Source organism: Jaculus jaculus, chromosome 4, assembly GCF_020740685.1.
Source record: "Jaculus jaculus isolate mJacJac1 chromosome 4, mJacJac1.mat.Y.cur, whole genome shotgun sequence".
Taxonomy (NCBI): Eukaryota; Metazoa; Chordata; class Mammalia; order Rodentia; family Dipodidae; genus Jaculus; species Jaculus jaculus.
The window spans coordinates 118,150,952-118,167,708 of record NC_059105.1 but is presented as its reverse complement, the minus strand read 5'-3'; the positions used below and the strand labels follow the sequence as shown (position 1 = coordinate 118,167,708).

The following is a 16,757-nucleotide window of genomic DNA, read 5'->3' as shown; positions in this document are numbered from 1 at the left end:
GGGGGGGAGATTTGTTGGTATTATGGCTCAGATCTTGGATTATGGGGATGTTTGAACAGTATTAAGATTAAAAATATATGGGGACTATTAAAGTTGGACTGAATGCATTGTATTAAAAAAAAAAAAAAGGAAAAAAAGAAAAGGAAGAGAGGGGCTCCAGGTTTGGGTTCCTCTGTCACTGATGTCAAAGTTTCCCTTCCTCCACAGACATTGTGAAATTTGGGCTGCAGAAAGTCTCTTAGTATGCTGGATGCTCTTTTCCCGCAGTTATGAAAGAAGGATGCCTCACAGACTGAAGAGAGGAATTACAGCCTCAGAATCGCATAATTTAGAACCATAATAATAATAATGCTTCTTGAACTGTCCGCGACCCCCTCCCCCAAGCGCGGGCGGGCGGGCGTCCCCATCTCCCACCTTCCTCCGCCTCCTCGGGTCCCTGCTGAGCGCTGGCAAGGATGCTGAGAACCCCCGGGTCCCCCGCGGCTCGTCCTCCCTAATCCAGCGCCCCACTGCCTTGACCCACAATGACAACTTTGGACCTCAGTGTCCGTGGTGCTGCCATTCACTGTAGAAAGAAACACAAGCGGGAGGCGGACGATGATGAGTGTCCAGTAAGGAAGAAACGACTCACTGAAGCAGAGCTGCGTGCTGCAGAATGGGCTCTCTGTACACACCAGACTGTAGAAAGTCATGGCGTGAATCCATGCCCTAGTGGCCTTTCTGTACCTGGGATGTTAGATGCTGTTTGTGAAGAAATGGATCAGACAACCGGAGAGGCGCAGTGTGAAGTTGCCCGGAGGAGGCTACAGGAGATTGAGGACAGAATAATTGACGAAGATGAAGAAGTTGAAACTGACAGAAATGTGAACCACCTCCCCAGTCTTGTCCTTTCTGATACCATGAAAACAGGCTTGAAGAGGAAGTTTGATGGAGGCTTTACAAAGAAGATGATTGAGTCCATGAGCTGTCTTTCCATGGAGCTTGTCCTCTGGAAACCTCTTCCTGAACTTCTCCCTGATAAGCCAAAGCCGTCATCCAATGCCAAGAACTACGTGGGAGGAAGAGAGCGCCAGAGGAAGCCTGCAGTTGCCAGCGCTGCCTTCCTGCAGAGAGCTGAACTGTTCTTGGAACCCCGGCAAACAGAGGTGCCTCCGTACAATAGTGTGGAGACAGCTGCTAGCTCCGAAGAAGACATGGAGCTCTAGAACCCAGTTTCTGCTGGTTGAGAAGGCTCCTCTGTTCAGTAGTGAGCCCACCTGCGTAGTAGAGTATAGGGACTTGAAAGTTTTATGAAACGGGTGTAATTTTTCCACCTGTGATTTGGGGTGGGACTCTCAATTTTGGGTAGCCATTTATTGACTTCAACTTTTTGCCAAGGAAGCTTATGTCAAGGGAAAAAGTAAGGTTTTTTTTAACAGGTTTATTCCAGGAATGGTAGATCATAGCCTCTTCAGAGGCAGTTATAGAAGCAGTATGTGTATGGGTGACTAAGTCAACTGTCACATTGTCTAAGCCATTCATATACATGGAGAATATTCTTGAGTTTAAGCGTGCCCCTTAATGCCACTGTACCCTGACAAGTAAGTCACGGCTTTTGCTGACAATTTGAGCTGTTGTGACTGTCCATGATGATAAGGAAGCAGGAGAGAAGGAGGAAGTTGCTTTAGTTAAGCCTCATGCTATGAACTAGAAGAGGCCTTAGAACTTGCATATTAGTTGTCAGTTCAACATAGCTGTATTGATTAATCAGCTGTATTGTCTCCCTTTGGTAATAGATACGTTCAGTTGTTCAATGATGTTTACAACTCAGTTAACTTTAAGTGATAGTTAAGAGATTGTGAGGTAACCCCTCTGAAACTGTCTGTGGGAGAAGTGTCTTAATTAATCCTAAGAAACTGTTGTGCCAGCTAAACCCAGCATTAATAACTCCTGGAGTTAAACAAGGGAAGATGGTTCTTGTGTTAGCAAATTGAGTTTTAAAATACTAGTTTTGAAACACTGAATACATAGGCAAGTGACTTTAGAATTTCCTAAAGTAGCTTATAGGTCTTGTGCAGTAAGGCCAAAAGTTAGTGGAAAGCAGCTTCTTGCCAGCAGGAGACCTTTATCTTGAGTACCTAAACCAGGCTCAAGGTGTCCTTTGAGAATAACCAGGGTTAAAGTTTTTAATTTCTCAGGAAGAGCTCTTCAGTGTGGCAAGGAAGCACAGCACAAGGTAACATGACAGTTCTTTTGTTGCTGAAATCAGACTGGCTCTTTATCAGCCAGCAGACCACCCTAATCCAGTTGTTATTTTCCAGAGTTCCCCTTTGTAGGAAAAAAAGAATGGTTTATGCTTTAGGGGTGAATGTTTAGAAACCAGCTTCCAGGCAGGAAATGAAACCCATTCTGAAATCCCTCCCCTTGTCACAGGTGGCTTAGAAGTCAGCAGTCTATTAATTAGACTGTTCCTTCTCTTGCCTGTTGTTCCTGCCCTCTCTATTTCTGTCTGGATAGTCAGGAAAGATTTAATGTTTAATATTTAAACAAAATATTTATGTCTATACAATAAAATTATTCAAACTTCAAACCAGTTAGAAATCAGCTGAAAGCTGCTTCATCTCGGACTCAGAGGTGAATGGAAACTGCTCTGTGGAAATGGGCAAATGTTTGATTCATGTCGTTTCAAAAACTCCTGGTAAAATTCATTGTCTATGGGACCAACTTGTACAGTTTGTAGCCTTAAAAGAAGTCTATGTGCAGAAAAGTCCTAGTATAGCTCAGAAACTGGACAGGGGATTGCCAGAGTTTGGAGTTCGTCCCAGTGTGAGAGGACAGGAGGGTGGCAACTCTCCAAAGGAGCCCCCAAACACTCTAGGACTGGCTTCTGTAGGACTGTAGGCCTCCGAGGAAAGGTCTAAAACAAGGATGCTTGGCAAATACAGGAGAGAACTAGGATTCTGCTAGCTAAAATCCAAGCAGAACTTTTTGCAGGAGTTCTTACCCGACATGATCATTACTTCTACAGGAAAGTGGAGGGAGGGCTAACGCTCCTCTCTGGACTTCATCTTCTTGCACATGTTTGTACACAGTTGTCCTCATCCCTGTGGTGCTCGCTCATCCGCGCCGTTTCACAGCCCAGTGCCTCTGCGTTCCTTTTCCCTTTAGCATAAGGCTTCTGCTTTTGCCTTAAGGTTTCCCTAGGGAATTCACAGGTCTTCATTTTGTACAGTTTTTACGGCATGGATCAAACATTGGCTTGTGCTAATGTGTAAAGATAAGCAATTATCTAAAGCAGGTGAGCTTTAAATGAACAAGTGGCTTTTTCTGAGTTTCAATAAGGGTGTGTATATGATTTTTTTGGTTAGCTGGCTGGTTGGTTGGTTTTGTTTTCAAGATGAGGTAAATCCAATTTTCACACTTACGAGTCAGTTAAAAAATAACTATTCATTCTTGAAAGGGTAAAATGCAAAAGTTAGCAGGGCATGGTGACACATGCCTTTAATCCCAGCACAGAGGCAGAGGTAGGAGGATCTCTGTGAGTTCAAGGCCAGCCTGGCACTACATAGTGAATTCCAGGTCAGCCTGGGCTAGAGCAAGACTCTACCTCGAAAAAAAGTATAAGTTAGAAAAATAACTAGGATAGAGTCTAGAGCCAAGGGAAAAATATTTACTAGTAGGTTTGTTATTTTGGATCTGGAGCCTTGTTCTTGTATAATAACAGGAAAGGTGAAGTACTAGGAAAGTTCTGGAAGATGCTGTCAGTTTCACTTTAAAATGAGAATCTGGTATTTCTGTATTACCATTTTCAATAAAATTTCTCAGCTGTTTTAAAAAATAATAATAATAATAATAATGCTTCTTATGTGCCAGACAATATTACAAGCAGTTTATCATTACTAAACTGTTTAATTCATTTTTCAGTTAATGTTGCCGGGGGCGGGGGAGACAAACCACAAGATGCAATGGCTCACACCAGCAATCCCCAGTAATCCCAGCACTTGGGAGGCTGAGACAGAGAATATTGCCACAAATTCAAGTTCAAGCCAGCCTGAGCAATACAGTGAGCTCCAAGCCACACAGCGTGAAAATGTCTCAAAGGAGGAGGAGAAGGGAAATATAGATGATGGACAGATATATAGATAGATGACTATGTGAGAGGGAGGGAGGGAAAGAGAGACAAACAGACAGAGTCACAGAGAGAGAGAGAGAGAGAGAGAGAGAGAGAGAGAGAGAGAGAAAGAGAGAGAGAGAATGCCAAGTGGCCAGGCAGGATTACCCACCAGGCTCATGAACTGGTGGATTTGGGAGGAGAAAACAATTCTCTTGGGCGGGGAGATGAGCCGACCCTACTCTGACACCAGGGGGCCGCAGGGTCAGGGTTGAGCCCGCGGGCGGGGCATCCCTAGGTGGGCGTGGGATGTCGGGACCGGGGTCTCCAGGCCTAGAGAAGACGACCCCAGCCTCTGAAGCCGCTAGCCCAGCAACCCCGAAGGCTCCTTCTAGTCCCAGAAGCCGTCCGGCAACTGAACCCTGCGAGGAGGCGCAGTGCGTGGGCCTTATCCCTGCGATGAGCCGCAGATGGCGGAGGTGGGGAGGAGGGCCGGCAGATAAGATCGCCTGCTCGCTGCGCGTGGGCGGAGGTGGATGCAGCCTTTGATGGCACAGGAAGGGGCTAACGGATGGATGCCCGGGGGCTGGACGGGGAAAGTTGTTGTGCATCCGCGACTGGAAGGTTCCTTGTGAGCCCTCGCTGCTTGCGCACACCCTCGAAGGAAATGGATCGCTCCCCTTCACGCCCGCAAGTCTGCCCGCGCACTGAGCTCTCTTCGGCGGCCTGGCTAGTCTTCGCTCAGGTCCGCGGGCCCCAGCCAGGCCGAGAGAAGCCTGGGGGTGCAGGTGGCCACACCTGAGCCGGCCAGGTTCGGCCCCACACACATTTAAGAGGACACCGGGCGACGCCCAGGAGCCTTCTGGCAAGGTACTGGGTGGGGATGGAGCCTCTCCCTTTTCCAGGGGAGTTACACCCCAACCCAAGGATCCCCCGAAGGACGACAGCCTCCACCCCGGGGCCCTCCGGGATTTGCCTCCTCCACACCAAGGCCCAGCTTCCTTCAATCTTTTTTTTTTTTTTTTAATTCTGCCACTTTTTACTGAAGGACCTAGGTTACTTGGCCTGTGTCAGTGGGGTGCCCATTTCGTGGGGATGTTGAGAAAAATTAAAACAAGCCTGTTAACAAACATTTACGTTTCATTGTTAGAAGTTTCATAATCGTCCTCGGTTTTCCCCGAGTCTCTGCGGTTTTCTAGTAACAAGGGCAGTCCGGGGCGGGGGGGGGGGGGGGGGGGGAAGGGTGTCCCCTTGCGCCCTCCAGTGGTAATTCTTGAGTACTGCAGTCTGCCGGGAGCAGTGCAGGTTCACACACCCGCGCGCGCCAAAATCAATTCACACCAGCTAACTTTGAAGAGTTAATCGGTCATAGAGGCCACGTGCTGTGCCCACTCTGGGGGCTTCTCCAATGGCTGGCTCCTTCTGCGAACTTTGAACCACCGTGGCACATGACAGCGCCTCCGAGAGCAGCGCTAAGCTCCATCTGTATGTCTGGGTCAGGTGTAGGTGCTGGGGGGCGGGGGGCGCTGCTGCGAAGCCCCTGACGCCGCCGAGCCCTGCTGACAGTCTAGTGGGGAGACAGACAGCCAAGTGATGAGGTGTTCCACGGATTGGCAGGCCGTCGCAAGCGAGGAGAAGGAAAACACCTAGAAATGGAAGGTCTGTGGGCGTGTCATCTGGAACAGAAGGCTCCGGGCAGGAGTTATTGAGGTGACAACCTGGGAGTCAAGACTTGAAGTGCAGAAGATCGACGCGGGGGCCGGGGGAACCAGGCCCAACTAAAGCTGTGAGGCAGGCACTCTTGTTCCCGGCTCTGTTCCTGACAACTGCAGTGGCCCCTGGTACATAACAGTGTAGGTGAATGGATGGATGAAAACCAGCAACGGGCTTCGGGAGCAGCTTGATCTGGGTTCAGATGATGTTGGCCCCGCCACCTGCTGCCTCCTCGCTCTGTCATTTTTTCTCCCTGGGCTCCAAGATAGGGACTCACATCAAATCCTGTGCAAGGAATAAGAATGATCCTCAGTACTCCCAGCAAAAGCCCCAACACCCCCATCCCTTAGCCAATCCCAGAAACCAGTGGATGGGTGTAGGAGTGGCTTAGGAGCAGGGCAGGATGAGAGCCTGGAAGGAGCATAGGGCACGAAAAGAACCAACATCTTGTCAAATGGTCTTAACAGCTACAATTTATTTCTTTAATACTGAGCATTACAGGTGTTACAAGTGGAGATGGTGCATTCGAGGTTCACGAGAGCTCCATCAAGTGGGTAGCCCATTTTGTAGACATAGAAATTGAGGCCAAAAGGAAGGGACCAGAATTCCCCCTCCAAGACATGGCAGAGCTTGGGCAAAGAGAAACCCAGCTATGGATAAGGAGGCTGGGCCACAGCAACCCACCAAGTGCAGGGAAACTGACTTCTCTTTGATGGAGACAGGAAATGAAGACAGCCGTGGGCAGGCTCCCATATGTCCTCAGGCAGGGGATACACGGCCCACAGAGGGCAAGGGGTGCAGAGGGGCAGAAGGCTGCCAGGAAGGTGAGCTTTGGCTCCGCCTCTGAGGCTGGAATGAGGTGAGATGAGGAGACACATGAAGAGACTAGCATTTATGGTGGGCCTGCTGTCTGTGCAGCCCGTGACAGCCACATCTCCCTGGAAGCTCAGGAAGGCTATGCGACCAGCTTCCTACAGTGTCCTTAGCACTCGGCCAGGTAGCGTGCCTGGCATACAGCAGGTGCTCAATTATTTTCCCCGTGGCCAAGATGAAGCTGAGGCTCAGAATAGGCCCAGAAAGGACTAGTAGCAAAACCCAGCTGGGCTGGACTCCCTGTACTTGTGAAATACCTAGAACTGTAAGTCTGAGGCAGACATCAATCCCCTGGGACTGGCCACACCCCAGGTGTTACCTCCTCTCTTGGAACTTCTGGCCAAGCTCTCAGACACTGTGGGGCAGGACAAAACCTGGGGTGATGGTGGCCTGCTTTCAATGGACTGCTCCCTTTTCCCTCTCTGGCATGTGTTCTTTGTGAAAGGGGGAGAGTCATGCTCACCTCACATGAAGGGCTTAGAGCTGGAGATCAAGGAGAGGCTGGGCTCATTTAGGCCAGCTCCTTGGTTAGAGCAGATAAGACAGGTATGTTGGGCACTGTCCAGCACAGGGGAGCATTCCATAAATACATGCTTGAGTGGGGACCAGCTCAATAAGTTACAGCTGGTGCTGGGTTGCTGCTATATAGGCCAAGGAAAGGAACCCTGCCTCCCCCACCCCAACCCCCGTCCCCAGTTATTCATCCCATCCTCCTCCACCTCATCCCTTGCCCTCTCTTTTTTTTTTCCTCCCCCAGCCCCACCACTTCTTTGATTTCCCTCAGACCATTCCTGTCCCCTCCAAGCACAGTTCTTCCCTCTGTGTTCCCACCCAGCTCTTGCTCCCCACCTTCCCACCCAGGGATTCTGGCCAAGTGAGGTCTAGGACTTCCTCTGACCCTGCCGGCTCTTCGGGAAGCTCCTCCCCAGCTTCCTTCTGTGGGGGTTCAGGCAGCAGTACTCTGGGGCTTTCACCTGATACATCTGCATCTGATGGGGCTATGATGAGTCACAAGGTCTGGTGTGGGTGTTTGGGCAGCATGAGAATCCATGGGTGTGACACAAAAAGCAGTTGTGTTTGAACATGTCTGGGCATGGGGAGGGGGCATTAATTTTGCATGTGTGAAAATCTGTGTGAACTAATGTTGTGCCTGTGCATGTTTGTGCATATAGAAGATGGAAAGTCAGCCTGGGACTTTAACCATCTGAAGTTGAGTTTAGGTGTGTGAATATATATTTAGGAAGGAGGCCACAGCCATGGAAAGGGGGCTATAGAACTCTGAACTGCTCCCAAGGGCACCTACCAAGGCAGTGGTAGGGGTGTGGGGCATAAATGTCCTGGGTGGTCACATCATACTTGAGAACAAGATGGGCAACTGAACTCTCCAGGCCCCTGTTCTGGAACCTGAGCAGGACCACCCTCTAACACATCAGGCCACATATGATGATAGTACAATCAAAATCCATTCAGACTGGGTGTGGTGGTGCATGCCTTTAATCCCAGCACTCGGGAGGCTGAGGTAGGAGGATTGCTGTGAGTTTGAGGCCACTCTGAGACTACATAGTGAATTCTAGGTCAGTCTGGGCTAGAGTGAGACCCTACCTCAAAAAAAAAAGAAAGAAAAGAAAGTTCAAGGGCCAGGCATGGTGGCACATGCCTTTAATGCCAGCAACTTAGAAGGCAGAGGTAGGAGGATTGCCATGAGTTCGAGGCCACCCTGAGACTTCATAGTGAATTCCATCCAGGTCAGCCTGGGCTAGAGTGAGACCTTACCTCAATCCCCCACCACCACCAAAAAAAAAAAAAAAGAAAGAAAATTTATTTTGAACTCAGTCACCAAATTAGATGAAGACAGGCTTTTGAGAGATAGACTGACATTTTTCCTGTTTGGCAAAGAACTGTGCAGAGCCTTTCTGGGGCCACCTTGTATCCAGTCACTCACTGGTCACCAAATTCTCCAGCCCCTAGCTGGATTACCTCTGAGACTCTCAGCCACTCTTCCCTTGCTTCTTCTGAGATCTTTGGCTGCCTCCCTCCAACCAAAAATAAAAATTTTTCTATGTATGAAGAATTAGCCAAGGATTCCACTGCCTCCTCAGCTGCTCTCAGGGGCTATGAACCTGCAGAACACAACCACTTGGGCCACTGCTCAGCCAGGATCTGCTTCTCCCATTCCACCAATTCTCTGTGCACATGCCTAGCTGCCACCACCCCCCCCCATCCCCGCCATGTGTCCTGTGGACCAAAGTCAGAGAGAAAAGCTTCTTGCCTTTGGCCCACCCTGAGATGCCTCCAGCTCTCAGCTTCCTCTGGCCATGCCCTTTGTTCACAGGACCTACCCCAGTGTGTCCCTGGCTGTCCTAAAGCTCCAAGATCAGTTGCCTGCTTGGCTCACACACTCCACCCCTAAGCTGCTTCTATCTATGCCCTTGGGCTTCAGCCCTCAGGCCATGCCTCTCCCATGGATCTTGGGTGTGATGGTTTTGTGTGAACTTGATCTATGTAGGAATCCACAGACATTCCTCATAAGTGGGTCTCTGAGGTTGCTACCAAGAAGGATTAACTAAAAGAGGAATCCTTCCCCCAGGGTGGGCCCTTTCCCCAGAGTGGGTGGCCCCTCTAGAGAACCCTGGCTAATATATTGGGTCAGGTACCCCATTTTGATTGTGTGACCCTTGGTTCAGGCCATACCCCTTTGCTGGATACCACCTGTGATGGTCAAGTTCTGTTGTCAGCTTATCAGATTAGGAATCCACAGACATTCCTCTTGGTCTGGTGTCTGAAGTTGCTTCCAGGAAGGATTAAATAGAGGAAGTCCTTCCTCAAAAACAAATCCTTCCCCAAGAGTGGGCAGCCCTCCTGGTGGGGGGCTGTAGATAAGGAAGCAATCCCTTGGGCTGCCTGTGCTACCTGCTGGTAAGGGCCTTCACTTGTATGTGCATCTGTCCTGCTTGGCTATCCGTCATCAGCATTGGAACCAAGTTCCTCAGCCTTCTACCGTGGACTGAAGACCAGCAGCTCTCCAGGAAGCCTTCAGGCCTTCAGTGCTGGATTGAACTGCTGAGGTGTCCAGCCATGTGGACTGAGCAATTACCGGGTTCCTTGACTCTTAACCCTACAGACTGCTATCACTGGACTACCATAAACTAATCCAATAAATTCCCATTCTAATACCAACTCATTTTATTGGCTCTGTTCCTTTAGAGAACCCTAATGTAGTTTGTGGTGCCATGAATGGGATCACTGCTGTTAGAAACATGTGGCTTTTGGAACTATTTGTGTGAGGAATGTAGATTTGAAACTTTGCAGCCTTGCACTGTTGTAAAGAGTTTCATGGACCATTCTAGTCAGAGGTGAGAAACCTATAAGCAGAAAGAACTATGGACTGTGTGGGTTTGGCTTATGAGGGCAAGAAAGAGCTTTGTCTGGACTGGGCTAGAGGTAGTTTGTGTGACAGGCTTACTGCATCTTCCTGTGTCCTGAAAACTTGTGTAGGGTTGTGTTGCATAGAAATGGACAGGTGTGAACAGAAGGCTAGGTCACAGAAAGAAACGAAGGTTTCAGGCTGGAGGCCGCTCCCATCTAGCTGCAATTAAGATCACCACCATTGAGATTGGGCCAGGCATTCTGCATTGGGACAGCACAAAAAATGCTGACTCTTTTGAAAGTAGGAAGCCTGAATGCTGGAGTGTCCTTCTCTTCAAAGTTGGCTTTATTGCCCCCTGGATTAACAAATTTGGTACTCCACCTGCTACTATGGGAGTATAACAAATGCAGGAAAGAAAGGGTCATTGGATTTGCCACACAGCTTTTTGGAAATGGACACTGGGCAGTGTGAGGCAGAGTTGTTGGAGTCACTGTCCTGAGACCCACTGGAGCCATGAGAATGAGCTATGGATTGAAAACCATAGGTTTTTTATGGAATCGCCAAGACTATAAAATGGCTGTCAGGGAGAGCTGCTGGGTCAGGATAGTTTTCCCTGGGCTGCTCATAGGTAGAATTGGAACCCCAGAGGCTTTGTTACTGGCTACAGCTATTGGACTTGGGGCTACAGGATTTGAAGTTTGTTCTGTTTTATATCTTACATTGGTTCAATCTTTCCTTGATATGCACAATGCCATATTTTTAGTGTGAATGTTTACTCTGTGCCATTATGGGATTTTGGTCTTACAGGCTCACAGTTAAGAAAACTTGCACTATGGGGATGTTTGAACAGTGTTGGGATAAAAATTGTGGGTATGTTTAATGTTGAACTGAATGCACTGTTATATTATGGATGGTTGTGAGTTTATGGGGGCCAGGGACAGAATGTGGTGATCTAAAATCAGGTGTCCCCCATAAACTCATGTGTTCTAAATGTTTGGCCAACAGCATGGTGGCGGTTTAGGAGGTGGAGCCTCACTGGAGGAGGTGCGTTGCTGGTGGTTGACCTTACTGGTTTATCAGCCCTAGCTTTCCAGTATTAGTTTGGCTCACTCTGCTGCTCTTGTCCACCTGCTGTGGCAGAGGTGCTGTCCTCTACCATCATGAAGCTGCCCCTTGAGACTGTAAGCCAAAATAAAACACCTTTCTCCCATCAGTGCTTTTGATCTGGAGCTTTGTGCCAGCAACAAGAAAGTAACTGCAACACCACTTCACAACCATGACTCAAATCTTGTCCCTGAACTCAGCCTTCCACCCAAGTCCATGGGGAATGGTGCTGAGGCTTCTGACTGGAAATGGGGTGCTGAGCATGGAGTCCCAGGAGGTGGACCCATCCCATTGCCCCTTTGTATATCCCCCATTGGTGCATCCCACTGCAGCTGCAGGCAGGTGTGGACATGCACAGGGCTGTGGACCTCAGGAGGAACTACCACTGGGCACAATCTTCCATCCACTAATGAGATGACCCTAGGATGGCACTCAGGATCCCCTGCTGCTCTTTTCTGCTTCACCTTCTAAGGTGGGCCACTGCTGTTCTCTACTCCTGGAGAGCTCCCACTAGGATGAATCAAGAGAGAAAATTACTTTTTTCTTCTTTGTACCATTCAATCTTTTTCCAGTGACTCCTGACAGAACATAAGCAGAAGCCAGCTGGCAAGGGGGTCTGGGAAGTATGCACAGCCCAGGCCCTGCAGATCAGGAAATGAGAACTGAGAGAAATCAACAGGTAAACCCCAGCAGGATCTCACCCAATCCCAGCAGCAGAGTCTCCCGAGCCCCAAATGTCACATGGGTCCCTGCCAGCCAGAGAATCCTGAGCACTTGCTGTGTGACAGAGTATCCAGCTTATTCACTAGATTTGTACAATCTTTCCAGTGGAACAGCAGGAGTTAGTAAATTCTGCAGATCTCCTAGGAGGCCACGTCTGCTAAAGGATGGAAGAAGAACACAGAAGGTCCGAGGTTTGCCACATTGTTGAAGTTGCTAGGTGCTCACGAACATATGACGCTACCCATTAAAGGACATCACTACTAAGAAAGGAGCCCAGTGTTTGGCAGGCCTCTAATTTGAGAGGCAATTTATACCACATTAGGGGGTTTGCTCTCCAAATTACTTGCCTGGAAACCAACCAGTGTGCTCTGAAGAGAGTCCAGAGCAAGAACAGCAACTGCAGCAGGGCTGGCTGCCTGCCCTGGAGCCATCTCGCCAGCAGAACCAGTGATTCTGGAAGGATTTATGGAAGGAAGCAGCCTCACACACCCTCTAGTTAGCCCTAGCACAGCAGCAGCGTGGATCCTAGAGGGTGGGAAGACCAGCCTGTCTGTGTTCTCCATTGGAAAGCAGCTCATGGCTTGTGACTGAGTACTGGCAGAGACTTTACCAGACCAGAGGACACCCAGATTGGGTATTATCTGATCCACTGATCATTCCATGAAAACTGTTCAGGACATTTCAACCATAATGGATTGCTAGTATGACAGTGGTCTTAGGAGACTGGATCATGTAGAGGTTGGGAGTATGGTTCAATGGTTTAGCATTTGTTGACCATATACAAATCCCTAGCTTCAACCCCTAGAACCACAATAAACAAATAGGTGAGATACAGATGATAGATAATCACCTTGTGAAGTCATATTTGTGTAGTATATTCTACAATGTTCAGACAACAATGAAGTCACCTGACAACACATTTCTCAGACAGTATCCCTATCATTAAGCAACACGGGACTGTGTATGAGACCAGCCCGACAGGCCCCAAGGGCCAAACTATTCAACATAAACAAGTGGCTCAGATTCCCATAGTGTATGTTTCTAATGTTTCACTGCACTGCCTTCCATCCGGGTATGACTTCAGCTAGCAGAGGAGGAAAATATAAAGTCTGGGTTACAAATGCAGACCCCACCTATATGTAGACAACAGTTACATTGCTGGCTCACTCAGGACAGCCTTGAGCAACAGTAATGCAGAGACATCTTCGTGGGGCTATCGTGGTTTAGATCCACACCAGAGTCTCCGCCTCAGCACTGTTGATACTTTTTTCTTGTTTGTTTGTTTGTTTGTTTGTTTGTTTTACAAGGTAGGGTCTCACTCTAGCCCAGGCTGACCTGGAATTCACTATGTAGTCTCAGAGTGGCCTCGAACTCACGGAGATCCTCTTACCTCTGCCCCCTGAGTGATGGGATTAAAGGTATGCACCACCACGCCCAGCTAATACTGTTGACACTTTGAACTGGACACTTCCTTGCTGGGGTTGGAGCTGGCCTGTGTGTTGTAAGATGCTTAATAGTACCTACTAGATACCAGCATGCCATCCAGAAATGTCTCCAGTCATTGCCTATTGCCTCAGTTGGTGGCAGTGGCTCTTGGGCTATTAGGGAGATAGGGACTTGGAAAGAACAGAATTGAAAGACTGAGGCTAAGCATGTCTGGGGAGAAAAAATGTAGATAGACTTTTCAGGGTTTGCAAAATGTGAGATCATCGGGTCCACATACATGCTTGTCCAAGGATATATAAGGATATGTGCAAGGAAGCCACAGTGGCAGAAATCGAGGGCCAGCAACATACGCCTCCTCCCCACACAGCACCTGTGAACGTCCTGTGGATGCTATGGTTTGGATATGGTTAGATGGACTCCTATGACTGGTGGCAAACCTGGGATTGGTCCAGAACACAGGCCTCAGTAATAGTGAATGGTTAAAAACACATGATTGTAATTGGTCCTAACATCCCTCCTCAGACTCTGTAAGCAAGCTTCTCAGGCTCACACAGATTTGCCTGAGAATCATTCTCCTGAGCAATCCCCTGGGATTGCAACATCAGATAGTCTTTTCTTGCTTGGTCTTTCCTTGCTTACTTTCAGTAGAGTGAACTGAGCTGAAAATGCAAAGAGTGAACCAGCCACAAGATGGCAGCAGATAGCTCCAGTGGTGTCTAAGTGGTAGTACCTAGGATGGCAGCATGGGGTAGTTTGACAGCTTGAAAAATGCCTGCTCAAAGTCGTGGCTTGGCAGGTGAAGATCTGGAAGGTGCCTCACAAACCTAACTTTTCTCAGTGCCACCCACGGGTCCTGCATGAACCCAATACAGCTCACAATGTCCCTGGACCTAACACTGCTGGGCTTCCGGGCCCCAATGCTCAGATCTCAAATAGCCCACTGTGCATCCCCAAGTCCCCGGCCGCAGCTTAGAGCGCAAACGATCTGTAGCTGAGCCTCAACATCTGAAGAGGTCCCAGCAGCCTCAGAGGTGGTCCAAGTGGCTAGTGCGGGATCCTCAAGCCCTGGGCACTGGCTTCCTAACACAAAGTGCTGGCAATCACTGCTTGAGCACAGAAATTGCAGCCGCATGATAACTGCAGAAGCAGCACCCGCAGAGGCCTTGGCCTGCCTTCCTGCAGGGCCTCCAGACCTGCACCTACCCACTGTGTAGGTGGGGTACTGCTTGCCTAGCGCCAGCCAGGCTCCTGCCCAGGAATCCCATCTGCCCACCAGGATGCCTGCACCTGAATTATCCCACTGGCACATGGTACTCAGTTTCTGAATGGCCCTCCAGGTGCCCCAGTTCCCAAAAGCTGTCCCAACAGGCAGGTACCTCAAGTCATCCTGGCAGTAGCCACTGACAATTAAGGAACACCTGGATAGTTCCGAAGTGACAGGGCAGGAGGAAGATGGGAAGAGGAAGGAGAGAAATGAGATGAGAATGGGGAGAGCCAGCAGGACCAGAGGGGTTCCCGAGAGCTGCCAAGTCTTCAGGGCCAAGGGTCTCAGACCACAAGCTGAGAGGTGTAACGCTGGCCAAGGGTCAAGGATCCCAATACCCCAGGCCGGCTGAGGATTATAACACTGTAGGGCTGAGGGTCCCGGTACCCGAGGCCAGCACCGGAACTGTACCGCCACAGCTGCTGCTGCTGCTGCTTCTACCAGCATGAGGGCCCTGTCTAAATGAAAGCGGCCAGGGACCAGCATTTGAAGAGCATCTTGCCTACCCACAATTTCTGTCCAGGTAGAGCAAAAGAACCTTCAGACAGCGGATTGGTGTCAGTTTGGCTGCACCCTTAACCAGGCTTAGACACAGGAATTGCAATTCAGCTGTTTCTCTTTTTCTGCAAATTTTCTGAGACACTTTTCCTGAGACTTTTGCCACCAAGACTTTCCATCCATTACAAAAATATTGTAGGTCATGTTTGCTGGAGGATACCTAAAAGGAAACAACAAAAACCACACTGCTCACCCACAACATAGAAACCCCCACTGTGTGTTTGTTGGCAGGGATAGGTGCTGTTTCTGAGGGCTCGGGGTCTAGAGCTTCCTGCCAGGAAGGCCTGTCCTGTGTGAGGTTCATTCTGACTCTGGGCGGTACAGCAGCTCTGGGGATCTCCTACAATCCTCATGTTCTCAAAACTATGGCTGCCATCCACAACTCTGACTCATCTCTGGGATGGAGCCATAGAAATCCACTTCTTTTGGAATCTCAAGGTCATGGAGGAAAAAATGGCAAGCCAATGGACTGGGCCCTGGGCAAAGTTGTGATGAGGCTCAAGCTAATTTTGAGAAGCTCTTAAAACCTCTAACTTCTACCACATCTGTGGCTCCGCCTTCCCTTTGCTTCAGGAGCCCCCTGGCTCTCTCTGAAAACAAAGCTGGATAGCCAGTAGTCATGGCTGGCTTGAATAGGTTTCTCATCCCAAGGACTTTGGCATTTGGAGAATGCAGTGACCCTCTTGTGAGGAAATTTTAAACTTTTAGCCTCAAAGCCAGAGCAATGGGTCAGGATAAGCACCCAACACAGTTCTGAAGTTGAGGTGACTGTGGGGAGCCGCATTCCCTCTGTGATCAGAAATGTGTCTCCAGGAATGCAGAACGAGGTTCAGAATTGTGACAGCAATTGTGCATATACATGATCTTCCAAGCAATTTGCTTCCTATGGCCTGTTCAAGGTTCGTGTGTAGGCTTGGAGTCCTTGCCTTCCCTCTCCAAGCTCCTACCATCCCAGATGTTAACACTTCACGTACAGGATCATGGGAGGTTCCGGGATGCAGTTGTTTAACATGCATGAGAACCATAGTTCCATGTTCTGAGCAGTGCAGCTGAACCAGTGAGTGAGTTACAATCTTGCCCTCTCTCCTACTGTCTCAGAGCCCTACTTTGTCTTTCTTTTCCACTTCCATATTCCTACTTTCCAATCTGCTAGCCAGAGGCTCTACCTTCTCTTCCAGTCACTCCCAGTAGAGGGTAGAACCACTTAATCTTAATCAGTGTGCTTGAGAGCCAAGCATAGCCCAATTCAGGTATGTATCAGAATCATCAGACTGTGAAACCCATCATCTAGGTCGTGTGCTCTTTGGGAGCATTCTGGAAGATTCTGAGGCACAGCCAGCGTGGGGATCCCTGCCTTCCTCCTACTTGTGGGATCCCCTGGAAACTCAGGGGGCAACCGGGATCCAAACACCCATGAGTTCTTGGAAGGAAGGTGAATGTCACGAGTCACTCACAGTGGTCGTTTCCCCCTTATGTACGCAGCCAGCACGAGCACTAAGAGCACCGTGACCACGACGATAGCAGCCACCAGCGCAGCGGCAACGATGATGTTCTTCTGCAGGAAGTGCAGCAGCTGTCCACACGGCAGACTCCCCAAGTGAGCGTCTAAACCAAATGAC

At 49.2% G+C, this 16,757-nt stretch overlaps 1 protein-coding gene across 1 annotated transcript; it reads left to right on the top strand.

Annotated features, from left to right (window-relative positions):
* Positions 1–524: 524 nt before the first annotated feature.
* LOC101617174 (coiled-coil domain-containing protein 117) lies at positions 525–1,541 on the top strand. Its single transcript, XM_004669759.2, has one exon. The coding sequence runs from the start codon at positions 525–527 to the stop codon at positions 1,203–1,205; it is 681 nt and encodes a 226-aa protein (XP_004669816.2). The 3' UTR covers positions 1,206–1,541.
* The last annotated feature ends 15,216 nt before the right edge of the window (positions 1,542–16,757 follow it).